This window comes from Cygnus atratus, chromosome 3, assembly GCF_013377495.2.
Source record: "Cygnus atratus isolate AKBS03 ecotype Queensland, Australia chromosome 3, CAtr_DNAZoo_HiC_assembly, whole genome shotgun sequence".
Lineage (NCBI taxonomy): Eukaryota > Metazoa > Chordata > Aves > Anseriformes > Anatidae > Cygnus > Cygnus atratus.
Genome location: NC_066364.1, coordinates 58,103,103 through 58,117,202, shown reverse-complemented (window position 1 = coordinate 58,117,202; position 14,100 = coordinate 58,103,103). Strand labels below are relative to the sequence as shown.

The 14,100-nt window shown below is 38.5% G+C and overlaps 1 protein-coding gene across 1 annotated transcript in view; it reads right to left on the bottom strand.

The window, feature by feature from the left end:
- The window catches only part of LAMA2 (laminin subunit alpha 2), a 380,546-nt gene that overhangs the window by 127,190 nt on the left and 239,256 nt on the right, over window positions 1–14,100 (bottom strand). Inside the window, exons 20-23 of the mRNA XM_050709562.1 lie at window positions 12,024–12,130; window positions 7,479–7,659; window positions 3,194–3,330; window positions 402–638 (exon numbers count right to left, since the gene is read on the bottom strand). Of these exons, the coding sequence (XP_050565519.1) occupies window positions 402–638; window positions 3,194–3,330; window positions 7,479–7,659; window positions 12,024–12,130 (662 nt within the window). The remainder of the gene's footprint in view (window positions 1–401; window positions 639–3,193; window positions 3,331–7,478; window positions 7,660–12,023; window positions 12,131–14,100) is intronic.

Below are 14,100 nucleotides of genomic sequence, written 5' to 3'. Positions count from 1 at the left end.
TTTACTGATCAGTGTTGACTCCCTCTAAGACAACGTACTATAAAGAACTAGCTCTGTGGAATATTGTTATTACTGATGTGTTTGCATTTAATTTGCCAAACGTCTGAACAAGAATTGTATTGAATGTTTTAAATTGGCAACAGTTCTGTAGGACCAGGAAGCAATATAAAGGCAGTGGAGAGCCTAAGAGGATGCTATCCTGGCAAGTGTCAGTGTGTGAAAAAAGCAACTGATGAGCACTTAAGTCTTTATGTTAGACTCCTCCCACAACAATTAGCAAATGCACTACGACAAACAACTAGGTTTGTTTGCAGGCATTGTAGCCAAGTACAAATGCCAAGGAATTTTGGAGTGAATTTCTCAGCATCAATAAGATCAGCTTACAACCTTCAATGTCCTACCTTGCAGCTGCATTGGCCAGTATGATCAACGCATGAGCACTTCCCCAACTCTGTCTCACAGGTCTGTGGATCAGTCCCTGACTGGACACACTGACAAGCAATACATTGTGGATAATTCCAGTAACCCAACCTGCACTCAGTGCATTTATCCCCTGAGAATTCCGGGCGGCAGAAGCAACAGCCTGTATTTACGTCACACTGAGAACTTAGGGCTCCAACGGGGCTGCAGTCACAGGACTGAAAAGAGAAACAAGGAGAAAATTGCAGGTTTGCTCTGAAAAACAAACAACAACAACAAAACAAAAAGCATGCAACAACAACAACAAAAAAACAACACCCACAATACAGTACTGACAAGTAGAGTTTTTACACAACAATGAACTTCCACTGTCCAAAGGTAATTTATCAATTATAAGGCTAGGCATCTATCTTTATTCAACAAGGGTCTAGCAATTACACTAAAAACACTAAAAATTATACTTAAAACATTTATAACACTGTTTTCTTTTTGAACACATTTTACTTATGACTGATAAATCAGGCAGTGAAGTGAAATGAAATAAATCCAACAGGATCAAGGACAACTCTGCAGACAAAGTTAACTTAACAATTTTAAGTGCCCTCTAAAAAGTTCTTTCTATGCAAGTCCTATGCAGGGCATGTTCAGATCACTTTACTAAAACTGGAATTGCTCAGGGGCAGGGGTCCTGGTGGAATCTAGTGCAATGATTTTTACTAATCCATCAGGCAGGTAACTAACTATCTTTTGATAGTTACCTAGACAGCTAGATAACTGTCAAGCAGGACTCTTAGATGATAGCAATTTGCATGGTATGGGATACGGATATTTAGTCTTCCGGTGTACTGGGAAGTAAACTTGCTCACAGAACAAGAGTTTCACAGGCAGGTAAGCAGAGAAATAGATAATTTGCCAAGGGATCTAGATATTCAGTACAGAAGCAAGTAGCTGAGAAAGCTGCAGGCTCCTGAAGAACAGAAGAATCCCTCAGTGCTATTACTGTGACTGTACTACAAAGTTAGCACAGGACATTCACTGTGATCACTGGCGTGACAAGAATTTCATATGAATAAGTTCAGCTTGCAGTAGCAAACTTGGTGCCAGCAGTACAGGTTACCACAGTAACTGACATGGATAGACTTGCTAAAATTAAGGACACAAAGCTGAAAAAGAGAGAAGGGAAATGTAGATTCATTTTCTAAGAAAAACTGTTTGTTATATGAATACTTACAGCATGTTTTTTCTGCTCTGAAAAGACCATTTATAAAGAAGGTGATTATATGCAGGAAACATTCAAATTCAATTTTTACTGAATGCAAGAGAAACTGTTTAACTACTGGTTAAATGTTAGACTGCCAGACAACTACCTAACCTAAGAAATAAAACCTTGTGACAGAAAGAACCTTATTCTACAAGATACATTTGAACATAAAGCTTAGAAAGCAAATTGTTCACCATACACTGAAATAACTCAGCGTGCAATATCAAAACCTAAATTACAATCAGTTGTTATGTGTGTTTTGCAAGCAAGCAGTTTTATGTAAAGCTCTCTATCCTCCTGATTTACAACAGCTCTGGAAATCTTCTACAAAGAGTGTGAGCAGGAGATTCACATCTCACTTTGCAGAAATTAGCTGCAACACACTGAAAGAGATGTGGGCTGATAGATCATTATTAATTTAGATGGTGCCATGGAACTGCCATACTAATGTGCTCACATAAAAGACGATCGGAGAATATACTCCAGAGCTCAAACAGAGGTCTTCAACCTCATTAGGCTGGCTTCAGAAGCCAAGAGTCTATATCACAGCGGCACAGCAGAGGTTTCACAAGAGGAGTTTTCTATACATATAGAAAAGAAAATGTTCTTGATAATTAATTTGCAACCTGAGCTACATGACAAACAGGCTTTTAAGAAAGTGCATTAATAGCCGTGTTCAGACAAGACGGTTTTTTGGAGTAATTGCAGCAGTACTATAAATACCTCGTCATCAATAAGAAAGGCAGAGAGAAGGCATTTGAACTTAACACAGCATTCATTGTCACTAGTTTTCAACCTTAACTGAATACTGTTCCCCTTAACTCAGGAGTACGATGTTATCAATAGCTTTCATGGCCTCTTTGACACACTATAATTGTTTTCCTATTTCTTGTCCCTTCTTCCTACCCCTTCAGACTTTTTCAAAACTCAGTCGAACACTGGAGTAAGAAGGATTTACAGGCTAATGAAAAGGCTTATTTTCCTTTTAAAGAAATAGGAAGAAAACACATTTTACAGCTAAAGTTGCTGTTTTTTTTTCTTCTCTCTTCACTGTCTCTTATGCACAAGTTGAAGCCCTTCCCAAGTAAAATTCAAGTATAAATTCCCACTGACATCACAACTAGGGCAAAAGTAAATTTATTCTGTGAAGACACTGTCAGTTACCTGAAGCTATACGTCTCTGCATTGTATAATATTTTGGTAATCCCCTCAGTCATGTTAAACACAGCTATAACAGCAGAAATCAGGCTCGAGCAGGACACAGACTCAGCATGACAGCAGTACAGTACAAACAAGGTGTTTGGTGTTACAGGCTGCATACCTGAAAGAGGGAGTCTGTTGCACTCAGCAAAAGATCACTGACACTCACACCATAGTCTGACTGACACCAGAACTTGCAATACAGAGACAAACAATGATGTACAAACCTAAAACTGTGTCCCAGCTACAAACTACTGTATTAACCCAATGGGAAAGAGGTGACACACAGAGAGAAAATAGAGATCCACTCACCTTGCAACCACGGACAATGTCGTGGCCCCAGTGATTTGGCGCGCACTTGTCACACATCTCTCCAATGGTATTGGGAGGGCAGATACAGCGGCCACTGACAGGATCGCAGTTATTACCAAAATGTGAACAGTCGCAGGCTTCATGGGAGACAGAAAAAAAATAGAGCAGAGTGAAAGTCACCCCTTTATGTGACATCTGGAAAACAGGCTGTAACATGGTTAGGATCATTCCACCACAGCCTGTACTGTACAGTGAACTCCCAGTTATCTGCAGAGATAGACAGGCAGGAAAGGCAGGGTAAACCCAGAGAAACTAAAACCAGAAGCAGTGCAGCTGAGCTAACTGAGTTTGAAGGAACTACAAAGAGAACAGCGTATGAAAAAGAAAGGCCCTGACTGCAGAACTGTGGAGCCATCCGACATTGTGCACTCCCATGACATAGCCACCTGAGCACTGCTGGTTGGACCCAATGATCTCTTGAGGTCCCTTCCAACCCCTAGAATTCTGTGATTCTGTGATTTCCAGGCCATGCTGTCTTGTGAAAGAGGCAACCTGACTGCCTCTGGGCCCTCTGCACAAGGAACCTGCATGTCATGCCACCTCTCGCACCACTCTGAGCCCACTTCCTGAAATTTTTGCTGCTGCAAACAGATTTTTCGTATAGGGGAGAAAAGTGGTGTCAGTTTCTTTTTTGCAGCTTATTCCTTTTTTTTGGACTACATCATCCTGTATCCTCTTCCCACCAACACTTCCTGCAGTACATGGGCACCTCTGAATTAAGATTCATTGCAGCCAAACTTGTTCTGTTCTGATTGTCCTAATCATTTGGGTCTTAGAGAAACTCTTTAGCTTGATTCATTTTCTTTCTGCAACAAGTTTGTGAGAGAGGGATTTGGAGGAAGAGGCAGATTGTGTGAGCAATGTATTAAAATGTGAAATGGAACCGGGAACACTGGAAGTAGACAGGGTACTTTCTCCCAGTAACCAGAAAACAACTGAATAATGAGCACATGCCCTGTCCTCATGCTCTCTGTTTATACATTCTCTGGTCTCTGCCTCTCACATCTGTGTAACAACTGTTCCCCACAGATTTAAATACAGCTTTCATACTCAAGCACAGAGTTAGGAAAAGGCTGTACACAAGCAGAAATAAATCAGTGGGATGTATGATAAAATCAAGGATTCTTTTTCTAAGCACCATGAACGTGCTACAGCTCTGTCAGGGGGACAACAATGTCTTCAAAGGAAACTGGAATTTTTTGTAGATTTTATTCAATTAAAACAATTTGGGTTTGGAAGTGGTTCCAAAAGTGGCCTTTGATATTAAAGCATTTATTAAGTGAACAATTCATTGGTGACAAATGCAGATTCAAAGTATACAAGTGACTAGTTATGGAGCATAAGACACCAAGTTGTTTTGAGGAGCAGAACTGGTGCGTATTTATTTGCATACCCACCCTCAACATTACCTCTGAGATCAGACCAAGAGCATCATAAGCAACTTATCACTCTCTGAGAACTAATCTGTCCCTTAGTATGGTTACAGGACAGCGGAATATAATGCTCCACTGCTGAGGGCTGCATTTGTGTTCATCGCTTTTGTGGTACGAAATAGTTTGATGCCCCATGCATCAGTGTTGACCCATGACGTCAGTGTTCAAGAGACATTTGGATAATGCCCTCAATAACATGCTTTAACTTTTGGTTAGCCCTGGAGTGGTCAGACCAGATGATCTTTGTAGATCCCTTCCAACTGAACTATTCTATTCTATTTTAAAGTAAAGGCAGATAATGAGAGAGGTGCAAAGATGAAACCAATACATCTATATTTCAAACAAGAACTGATCTTCATTTTTCCCCACCAATGTTTCCAAAATGAGGTAACTAATGCAAAGAAGATGTAAAGTTTTGCCTCAGTCTTGCCAGAACAAGATTGGAAAACATGTTACATAGAAGCTTTTGACACAATGTGGCTTGCAGATGTTACAGGAATACATCTCTCATTGGGAGACTGAGGCTTTTGGATGTGACCTGTAAGGACTTTCAGTTCTTAGCCAAAATTGGTTCAAAAGGTATAGGGGGGTGGAGGGGGGCAGGGCGTGATACAGCAATAGTTTTTGTTTTTTTTTATCATCATTAAAAGAAAATATTATGGAAAAAAATACAAAACATTTGCTGCAAGCAACAGTGAAATAGGAATTTCTCTTGTATCTTTACTGCCAGAATGTCAACACTAACTGATGATTCTTAAAATTTTTGTTTTGTTTTAAACTATGATTTTTATTGCACAAAAATCAACTTATATTTCTTTTGGATAAAAGCTAGATAAAAGAGGTATAATATTTTATTCGATACTTAACTGTCACTCTAGTATTCATTTTTGTGCAGTTTCTTCTTAGCATGATTTGATATACTTCCATTAAATTTCTCATTTTCTCTGTGATTCATAATTTAATTCCTTTTTTTTTTTTTTTGTCATTTGAAGGAATACATAAAAGGCCTACTATAAATAAGTGAGGAATAAACAGCATTTTGAAAACAGAATTCCTCTCCATCTGTTATAGTTACTTTGGAATTTCTAAAAATCTAATTTTCTTTAGCATATTTAGCTGTTGAGGTTATTTAGAATACTTGATGACCACAGGCAGATACATTTTTATTTAAAATATTATTTGGATTTACACTACTTTCCCATGTCATCACCGTTCCTTAAACTTGGTCTTTTCATGTTTGCTAAACGAGCAGTTAAAATCTTAATGTGAGATCTTGTTAATTGCCCTCTTATCTCCCTTCCCCAACTGTATGAAATTAACATTCTGTAATATTTCACAATAGTGATGTGCTTTTAAACTGTGAAATATTAGAATAAGAGAGTAATCATTAAGATCATCTATAGTTGTGTGTTTTTTTTTTCCTCCCTCTCCATTTATGTGCTAAGATGCTTAGGACTGCAGATATCATTTGCAATTTATTTCAAGTTCTTTTAGTGCCTCAGCGAGCCTGTGAACCAACCCTTCCCTTTTCCATGGTACCATGTTGAACTTTACAACATGGTAAACATTTTCTTAGCCCGTCCCTCTCATGGCAGACAATACCATAGAGTAATGTTTTTAGTTCTGATCTGTAAACCAGCATGGCTCAAGGTTTATCAGCTTTACAGCTGAAATTGAATGTTGCTGCATAGATGCGGGTCTCAAGACCTAGAAGTTTCTTCCATAAAAAAAGGTCGTAAGAAAAGGCAGAGAGCTAGGCTTGCTGCTTCTGCTGCTTTCCTGAAGGAAAACGAGGAGGACTAGGGTACTGGGGGTGGTGATTACTGGTTCTGGAAAGAACACCTCTGCTTTGGCCTGAAGAATGACAGCAGCAATGTCCTTGGCTTTTCAGCACTCAGCCATCAGCAAGGAATGCATTGTGGGGCCATCACCACCACTCTGTCATCCCAGCAGCCAGCTTCCCTAGATAAATATCTACAATTCCTGTGATGAGACCTAAACAAGTCTATGAGACATTAGAAATACAGCAAAGATTAAGTATTTCTCTGTGAGGAGACCTATGGGTTAGATTCTTTTTGATCTAGCAGTCTGTATTGCTTTAAGGACAGAAAGTGTTTGTTTCAGTGTTTGACCTTATTTCCAAAGGAACAAACACAAATGTAAAGAAGTGGCTGGAAATATTTAATGTCTGAGGCTAGAATTTCAGCATCTGGAAGAGCACACTTCTCCCGTGCTTACACAATGGACGTAGTAAAGGTTATTATCTGAAAATCTTGTTGTACACAAAAAGTACACAAGTAAGCAATACCCTAAATATTACTGTACAGAAATTTAATAAAAAAGGATCAACCTTGTAAGGACAGTGAAAAAGTTTGGGATAAAACTAGAATCATAGAATCATTCAAGTTGGAAAAGACCTCTATTCACATCCCTTCAGGCTGACGTGGGTTTGCAAGCACCTTAATCAGCCTTCTATGATATCCTTGCCATAACTAAATTAGAGGAACTTTTTGGGCAGAAAGTTCTTGGAGAAAAAGACACCCCTATTCCTTCTAAACATAGGTGTCTGTAACAGATTAGCCATAAACTGACCTTAAAATAGCAGGAATAGCTTCGATCTTTTCTTTTTGCCAATCACACTCCTTGCCAATTGACTGATTTACAAGGCTGTCTATGAAAACGCCTACCTGCCAGGAAATTTGTTAAGTAATCCAAAACTGGTCAACTTAGTAAGAAAAGAAATAGATAAATAAATAAATAAATCTGCAATTGGCCAAAAAGAGTTTACATACGAGTACAGCCTCCTTCTTCGAAGTTGTAAAATCCATGAGCACAGCGGTCACACTTCTTCCCTGTCACTCCTGGCTGGCAATAACACTGCCCATCTCCATTGCAGTCAAAGGACTTGGAACCAAATGAGTTGCAGTTGCAGGGAACACATCCCCTTGAAGACTGTAAGCCAAATGTTTCAGGCTGCCACCGAGAAAGGAAGAGCAATTAGTACATAGAAGGATTACCAGGAGAAAAGAGGAAAAGCTGAGGGTGTACGGAGACCAGGGTGATTTTTTCCTCTTGAACACTGAAACGCTACTCTTAACAAATAGAATTATAGGAGTAAAACAGGGGGTAAGGGCACTATATGCCCTACGCAGATGAAAAAGAATAAAAACTTCAGAATGTTACCTAATGTTATAATGAACGTTCCATAGGCAACACACCTCCTATGAGGCTGTTTCCTTAAATACAATTTCAATGAGAAGGTGTCTATGTATAGTCTTCAGACTGGCTTTCAGATACTTTTCACTTAACCTAAATGAAATGATGGAGCCATACATTGGTGTTTGGCTTGTAAGATTATGTTAGGTAGAGTTGATTTCTAGGAGAATGAATTCAAATTCTTAGCTATGAATTGACATTGATTCAACCAAACTCTACTTGTTCAGAGACTCTCTATCTCCTTTGACCATAGGCAACGGCCATATACAGTATTCTGTAACTCGAGGGTGTTTCTTCTGAATAATTCTTAGGAATAACTTCAGAAGAATGTGGATAGAATGCATTTGTTTGCATTACAAGCAAGTAATGGGAATTGCTTATTTTTGAGACAAAAACTGTCTTTGGCGTAAGCGTAAGACTGGGATAATGACCCTCTTTTTCTCTTCTTACTATTTTCATTCTTTGACTTTTTTTTTTTTCTTGCATTCAGTATCATAAAGTTCCTCCAGAACCACAGCAGATGTCATCAATTATAGTAATAAACTTCCCTGTTAACTCCAATAGCGGAATGCAGAAAAGTATACTTGTAAAGAAGGGAAGACATCTTTATGTATATACTGCAGTATGGACTTCCTCATGAAGCTTCTAACCTACAGACTGTATGGTTATTACAGAGGCCCCTAAGAGCACACTGTACTTGATATTTACTTATTTATTTTTGAATTCAGTCTTGAGCTAGTGTGATTTGAAATGGGATTAGTTTTCTACTTTTTTTTTTCCTCACAATGATGATTCTCAGAGAATACTGAAATCTAAATCCTGTTACTAGCTTAACCTGAATTTGATATTAAAACATTCAATAGCAAAAATCTATCAGAAAGTTTGCTAGGAAAGTAAAATGTTAAAAATGAGATATTAAAAAATAAATTAAATCAATGCTAATGAATATGAATGGACTGAAGTGGAAGATAAATACCTTTACCATGTACTACTGTGTGACCCAGACATGTGCTATTTGGTTTTTACCTAGTCTAGATCTGTACAATTTTTTCAAGTTTGCACTGTACAGACTTACATTTTACATGGATTTGCTTCCACAGTTGAACACGCAATTTCCTGTATAGGTGAAATCCCAGAGAATTCAGCAGGTTTCCACATAAAAGTTCTCAAACCTGAGCTCTGAGATTAATATTGAGGTTCCACATTCCCATAGAGAATTGACCGACATGCATCAGAATACAGGACCACACATACCACATACAGCCAGAATTTGGCCTGAAGACTCATATGAAACTAAGCAAATGCTTGATTATACACATAATAAGGAATAACCCTGATTTCATTTCCAAGTTCTATAATGAAATGTTTTGCCAATTACATGCTTCGGCATGACAAAATACAGCATATCAGAGAGAAAGGAATACTCAAACTCCTGTAATTAAACTCCAATGTTCAATTAAATATACAGACTATCTCTAAAGATTTCTTCTACACACAAAGAAAATCTCAGAACTGCGAATATGCAAAAACCTCAGGACAGACAATCAGATTAATACAGTGAAGCAAACAATGCACAGCATGCAGCTCAGCTCTCAATAGAAAGTTTGATAGGATCTAATAAATTCTGTTTATAAGGGTGAAAAACAGAAAAACAGTCCAATACACTAGCACTCCACTCTGCATGAAGGAAGAAAAGATCACTAGCATGCTGGGTTGTATTCTGTGATGAGCTCTGCACAGTGAAAAACATTTTGATCAGTCATGCAGACCCCCAAGATAAGTCTCCACATTGAGCCCTCAGCAAAGCTTGTTTATACACAGAAACTCTGAGAATCACATCTACTGAACAATGGATAAGATCCTGGATGACAACAAAGAAACACAATACATTTTCTGAGTATTGTATTATATTGTGTCCCTGCACCAGCGTATGTTGAGTATTTGTGTGGGCAATACAGTTATGTAATTTATGTTAAATAAGTAAAAGCTCACATTCTCCAAAGGAATCCATACAAGCAAAGAAGGCATGAATCCTGGAGCCTGACTGAGGAAGACAAAACACTGCCAGGTACTTTTCAAACAAGATGTCTTTGGTAGCAGGGGAGAAAAAAGAAAAACAAACAAACAAACAAAAAAAAAAAAAAACACATACTTAAAACACTGCTCAGTTAGAAGCAGTTGCATCATAACTACATCATGTTAGGATGTAAAAGAGTTTCTTTACTGGTATGTGATAAGCAATAATGATAAGTGATAAACAATGAATACTTCTATTATTTTGGGAATTGTATTCAAGTAATGTGCACTTGGCCTGGTTAAAAATAAAAAATGTCTCAAACTGTCCATATTCACAAGTGAGAACTTTAAACGTGTCATGTTTGATATTTCAAGGCTAGATCTTAACTCTTTGCCTCTGGGGCTGATTCTTCTCATGAACTTGTAACTTTGGTTCTTGAATCATTAGAGGAGGAAGTTTTGCTCTACTGAAGGCCATGAATATCCCACTGATTTCACTCATGTATGTACATCACCCATACATTTTATGCATACTATTGTTGATTGTGCTGCTTTTGGACTCATTCTGGTATTTGACTTTGGCCTATATTGCTATCTACACTATGCCAAACCCTGGATGTGGGAAAGTACCCTGAACGGCAGCCTGTTTTCTGTGCCTGTGTGTTCCTTGATAAGTTAATGTATTGTAGCACATTTATTTAAAGGGAGAAAACAAACAAACAAACAAACAAACACCACACCACAAGCAAATATGAGGTTTCAGCCCATGCAATGCACACAGTTTCTGATTACCGGAGTAGCAGGCCGGTAAGCACCCCGTGGGCACCCACTGGCACTGCTGAAGCCCCATCTGCGAGGGGGGACTCGGATCTGCTGACTGCTTCGTGCATTTTCTTTCAATTTAGGCACCTGTCTGCTGATTTCACAGCGTTTGCCCATGAATCCTGATTTGCAGATACATCTTCCTGACATATCACATTGCAGTGACATGGATCCTAATGCACTGCAGGCACAGGGTATACAAAACAGCTTTTCTGGGGCCCAGAAGTAGCTGGGCTTTAAGAATGGAAAGTAAACACTGTTAGAAAGTGCAGGCAATGAAACTACACCAAATAAAAGAGTACAGGAATAAAGGCAATAGTAAACAAAGATTAATTCCAAGCAACAGCCAATATTATATTAACAAGTTTGATATATTGTATATGTACGTTATACTATGTGTGGCAAATTCCATTGATACCAATGATTTGGTATCAAAACAGATGCCAGAAGAGAATGTTCTCCCCTGGGAAACCACGTCAAAAATTATGCAGCTTAAAGGGTGAAAATTATCCTTGTGGTTTTTACACAAATATTGTGTATATGTACAAATATATGTGCTTTAAATATGCACATAAATATGTGCATAGGGTGTTCTGAGGGCAGGGCCTAATCCATGAGTCCTCACACTGAAACAGAGAATCATACAGGCACTTATAAAATATTCCTTAGCAACCTAAAGAAATCTCTCCGTGAAAGTTCATGAAAAACATTTTTCTTTTTGCAGTGATTTATGTGACAGCAAAACAACATCAAGGCAAAAGGCATTTTCACCAAAAAATATGCAGTATTTGGACAATACAAAAAGAACCCCTGAGAAAAAAGAAAAAAGTAAAAGCATAATATTCACAGCAGGAGTAAACGAGCTTTCTGCTTTTTTGAATACCAGATGCTATCAGATATTTTGCAACTTTTTTCATGGAGAGATTTTTCCCCAGAGCTGCAATACTTTTAACTAATTTATTTATATTGAACATTCAAAATATGAAATGTACATACCATACATAAAAATGTACTTATATGTATAGTGAGGCTTAAAATATATTCATTGCATACAAAAGGAGATTTACTTTTGTTCTGTGTTTTGTTCTTAAAAAGCTTTGAAAAACGTTTTAAAAACAGCCATTTTATCTTTTTTTTTATTTCTCTGTACGTAAGAACAATTCCTATCAGTTCTTATCCTTAAAAAAATCAACAAAAAAGAAAAGGAATCCAAAACCAGACTGTACTTGGTTATGCCAAGCAGGGAAGCAAACTTAAACAAAACATCACTCCTCATCACTCACCTTGCACACATCACACCGGCGACCAATCACGTTGGCTTTACACTCGCACTGGCCTGTCTTGGAGTCACAGATCTCCGAGATGGATCCATTGATGTGGCAGTGGCAGGCTACAGACAAATAAGGAGGAGCTGTTAATGTATTTCCGGAACACATATGCTACTGAAGCTAACTAATAGCCAAACGTCTACCATGCAGCTTTTGCCACCCTGAGGAACCCAAGAAAGCAGGTCTGAGGAAAGCAGGAAGGCTTCACTCTCATACTATGACAATAAACGTTTACCTACTCACAGTAGCGTAGAATTGTGCTCCAAATTATTGCCCTGAGAATTTTTGCTTTGACTTCATAAAACAACCTGTTTTCTATGCACCTATCAGATCAAAAGAGGATGTTCAGAGAACATTACTGAGTGTGTAATGAAGAAGTAAAAAGGTTTCAGAAGAGTAACAACTTTGCCTTTACACACTAAATTTCAGGGCAAATGGGGTGATGGGGAACAAGGGGTGCTCTCAGTCTTAGGACAGCCAGGTCACTGTCCCAAAACTTGCAATGGGCAGGGTGGCACTGAGGAAAAAAGGGGCATGGACTCTTCCACAGGGTCTGTATGGGATTTAGCTATGGTAGATGGGAGTGTTACTGCTGCATCGGCTGGTCCTGCTGCACGGGAGTTCAGCCCATGTCCATGTGCTGGGTAGGAAGAGAAGGAATGAGAAGAAGGTTGCCTCCAGGTGCCTGGTTATGGAGCAGTAACATCCTCACTCAAACCCCGGGCTCTCTGTCACAGGCAGGACCCTGGAGTACAGCTGAAAAAGAGACCTGAGCGTTACCTGCTCCAATACCTGACCAGTACCTCTGCCCCTGCAACAGCATCAGAGCTTGCAGAGGAAATGTAACCCAACTGACCAGCCTAACTTGTCATAGAACTTGTCTAAGGATTTAAAACAGCAGTGAGAAGGAACTGCTGTTTGTTAAGGGGGAAAAGAAAAAACAAAACAAAACAAAAACAAACAAAAACAAACAAACAAAAAAACAACACTGCTTTTGGCTCCTAAATGCTCATGTTTTGGGAGAAGAGAAATATTTGGGAAGCTTTCTATCACCCTTTATGCCCTTTGAACACAATTCTTTTGGCATGCAGAGATTAGAAAAATCCCTTCAGCACTCACAATACGGAAAGGAGGGACACGACCGTGTGTCATAGCAACTCTGACTATACAGGCACCAATTCCATTAGCAGGAACTAGTTCCTGTGTGTCCTTTTTTTCCCCAGAGGGGAATGAATCCACATCTCTATATTTATTACTGATCTACTTTGTGAAACAGGCTGCAATCCAGATTTCCCTTCTTGCAGTGCCCTGACATGTGTTGGTCTTTTTCTTAACCTGACAACTTCATTTTAAGAAACACTTGAGAGCCTCAACAGTTAACACATGGTGGTCACATACTTGCATGTCACAAGGTGCCACTAGAGACAAAGCAGTTGTTTTTTTTCTATATAGAGACTATTACAAGAGGATATTCCTCATAACTTCATTGGACTTACTATACTGTGAATTGAAAGGATCTTTTTTCTGGTTTTCCCCCCACTTTTGAGGTATTATGCACAAGCTACTTCTTTTGAATGAAGGTGACTTTATGACTTGCCAGTCTGTTCACGACCTTATTTCTCAAATATTTTCAAAAAGATATCTCATATCTTTGAGAGCACATAACAACAATATAATAACAAAGACAAACATACAATAAACTAAAAAGAAATAAATAGAAATATTTTGGGCTCTCTTCTCAGCCTGGTAGCGATGTTCACCTCTTTCATCCTGCATGCAGCCCTATTCCTTACCAACTACCATAATATTTATGTTTTAAAACTACTGATAATCCGAACTGTGCACAGCAATGACTATTACATATACACATTTAGAGTATCTTCCTAATTACAATGGTCAACAGTGAAAGATGATGTGTAAGCCCAAACACACAAAAACACGATTATCAATGCAAATTAACAGCTAGTAATTCACCAACCTTTTCATACAGACCTCAAAAACCTAAGCCTTTCTATTTTGAACCTTTTCACTT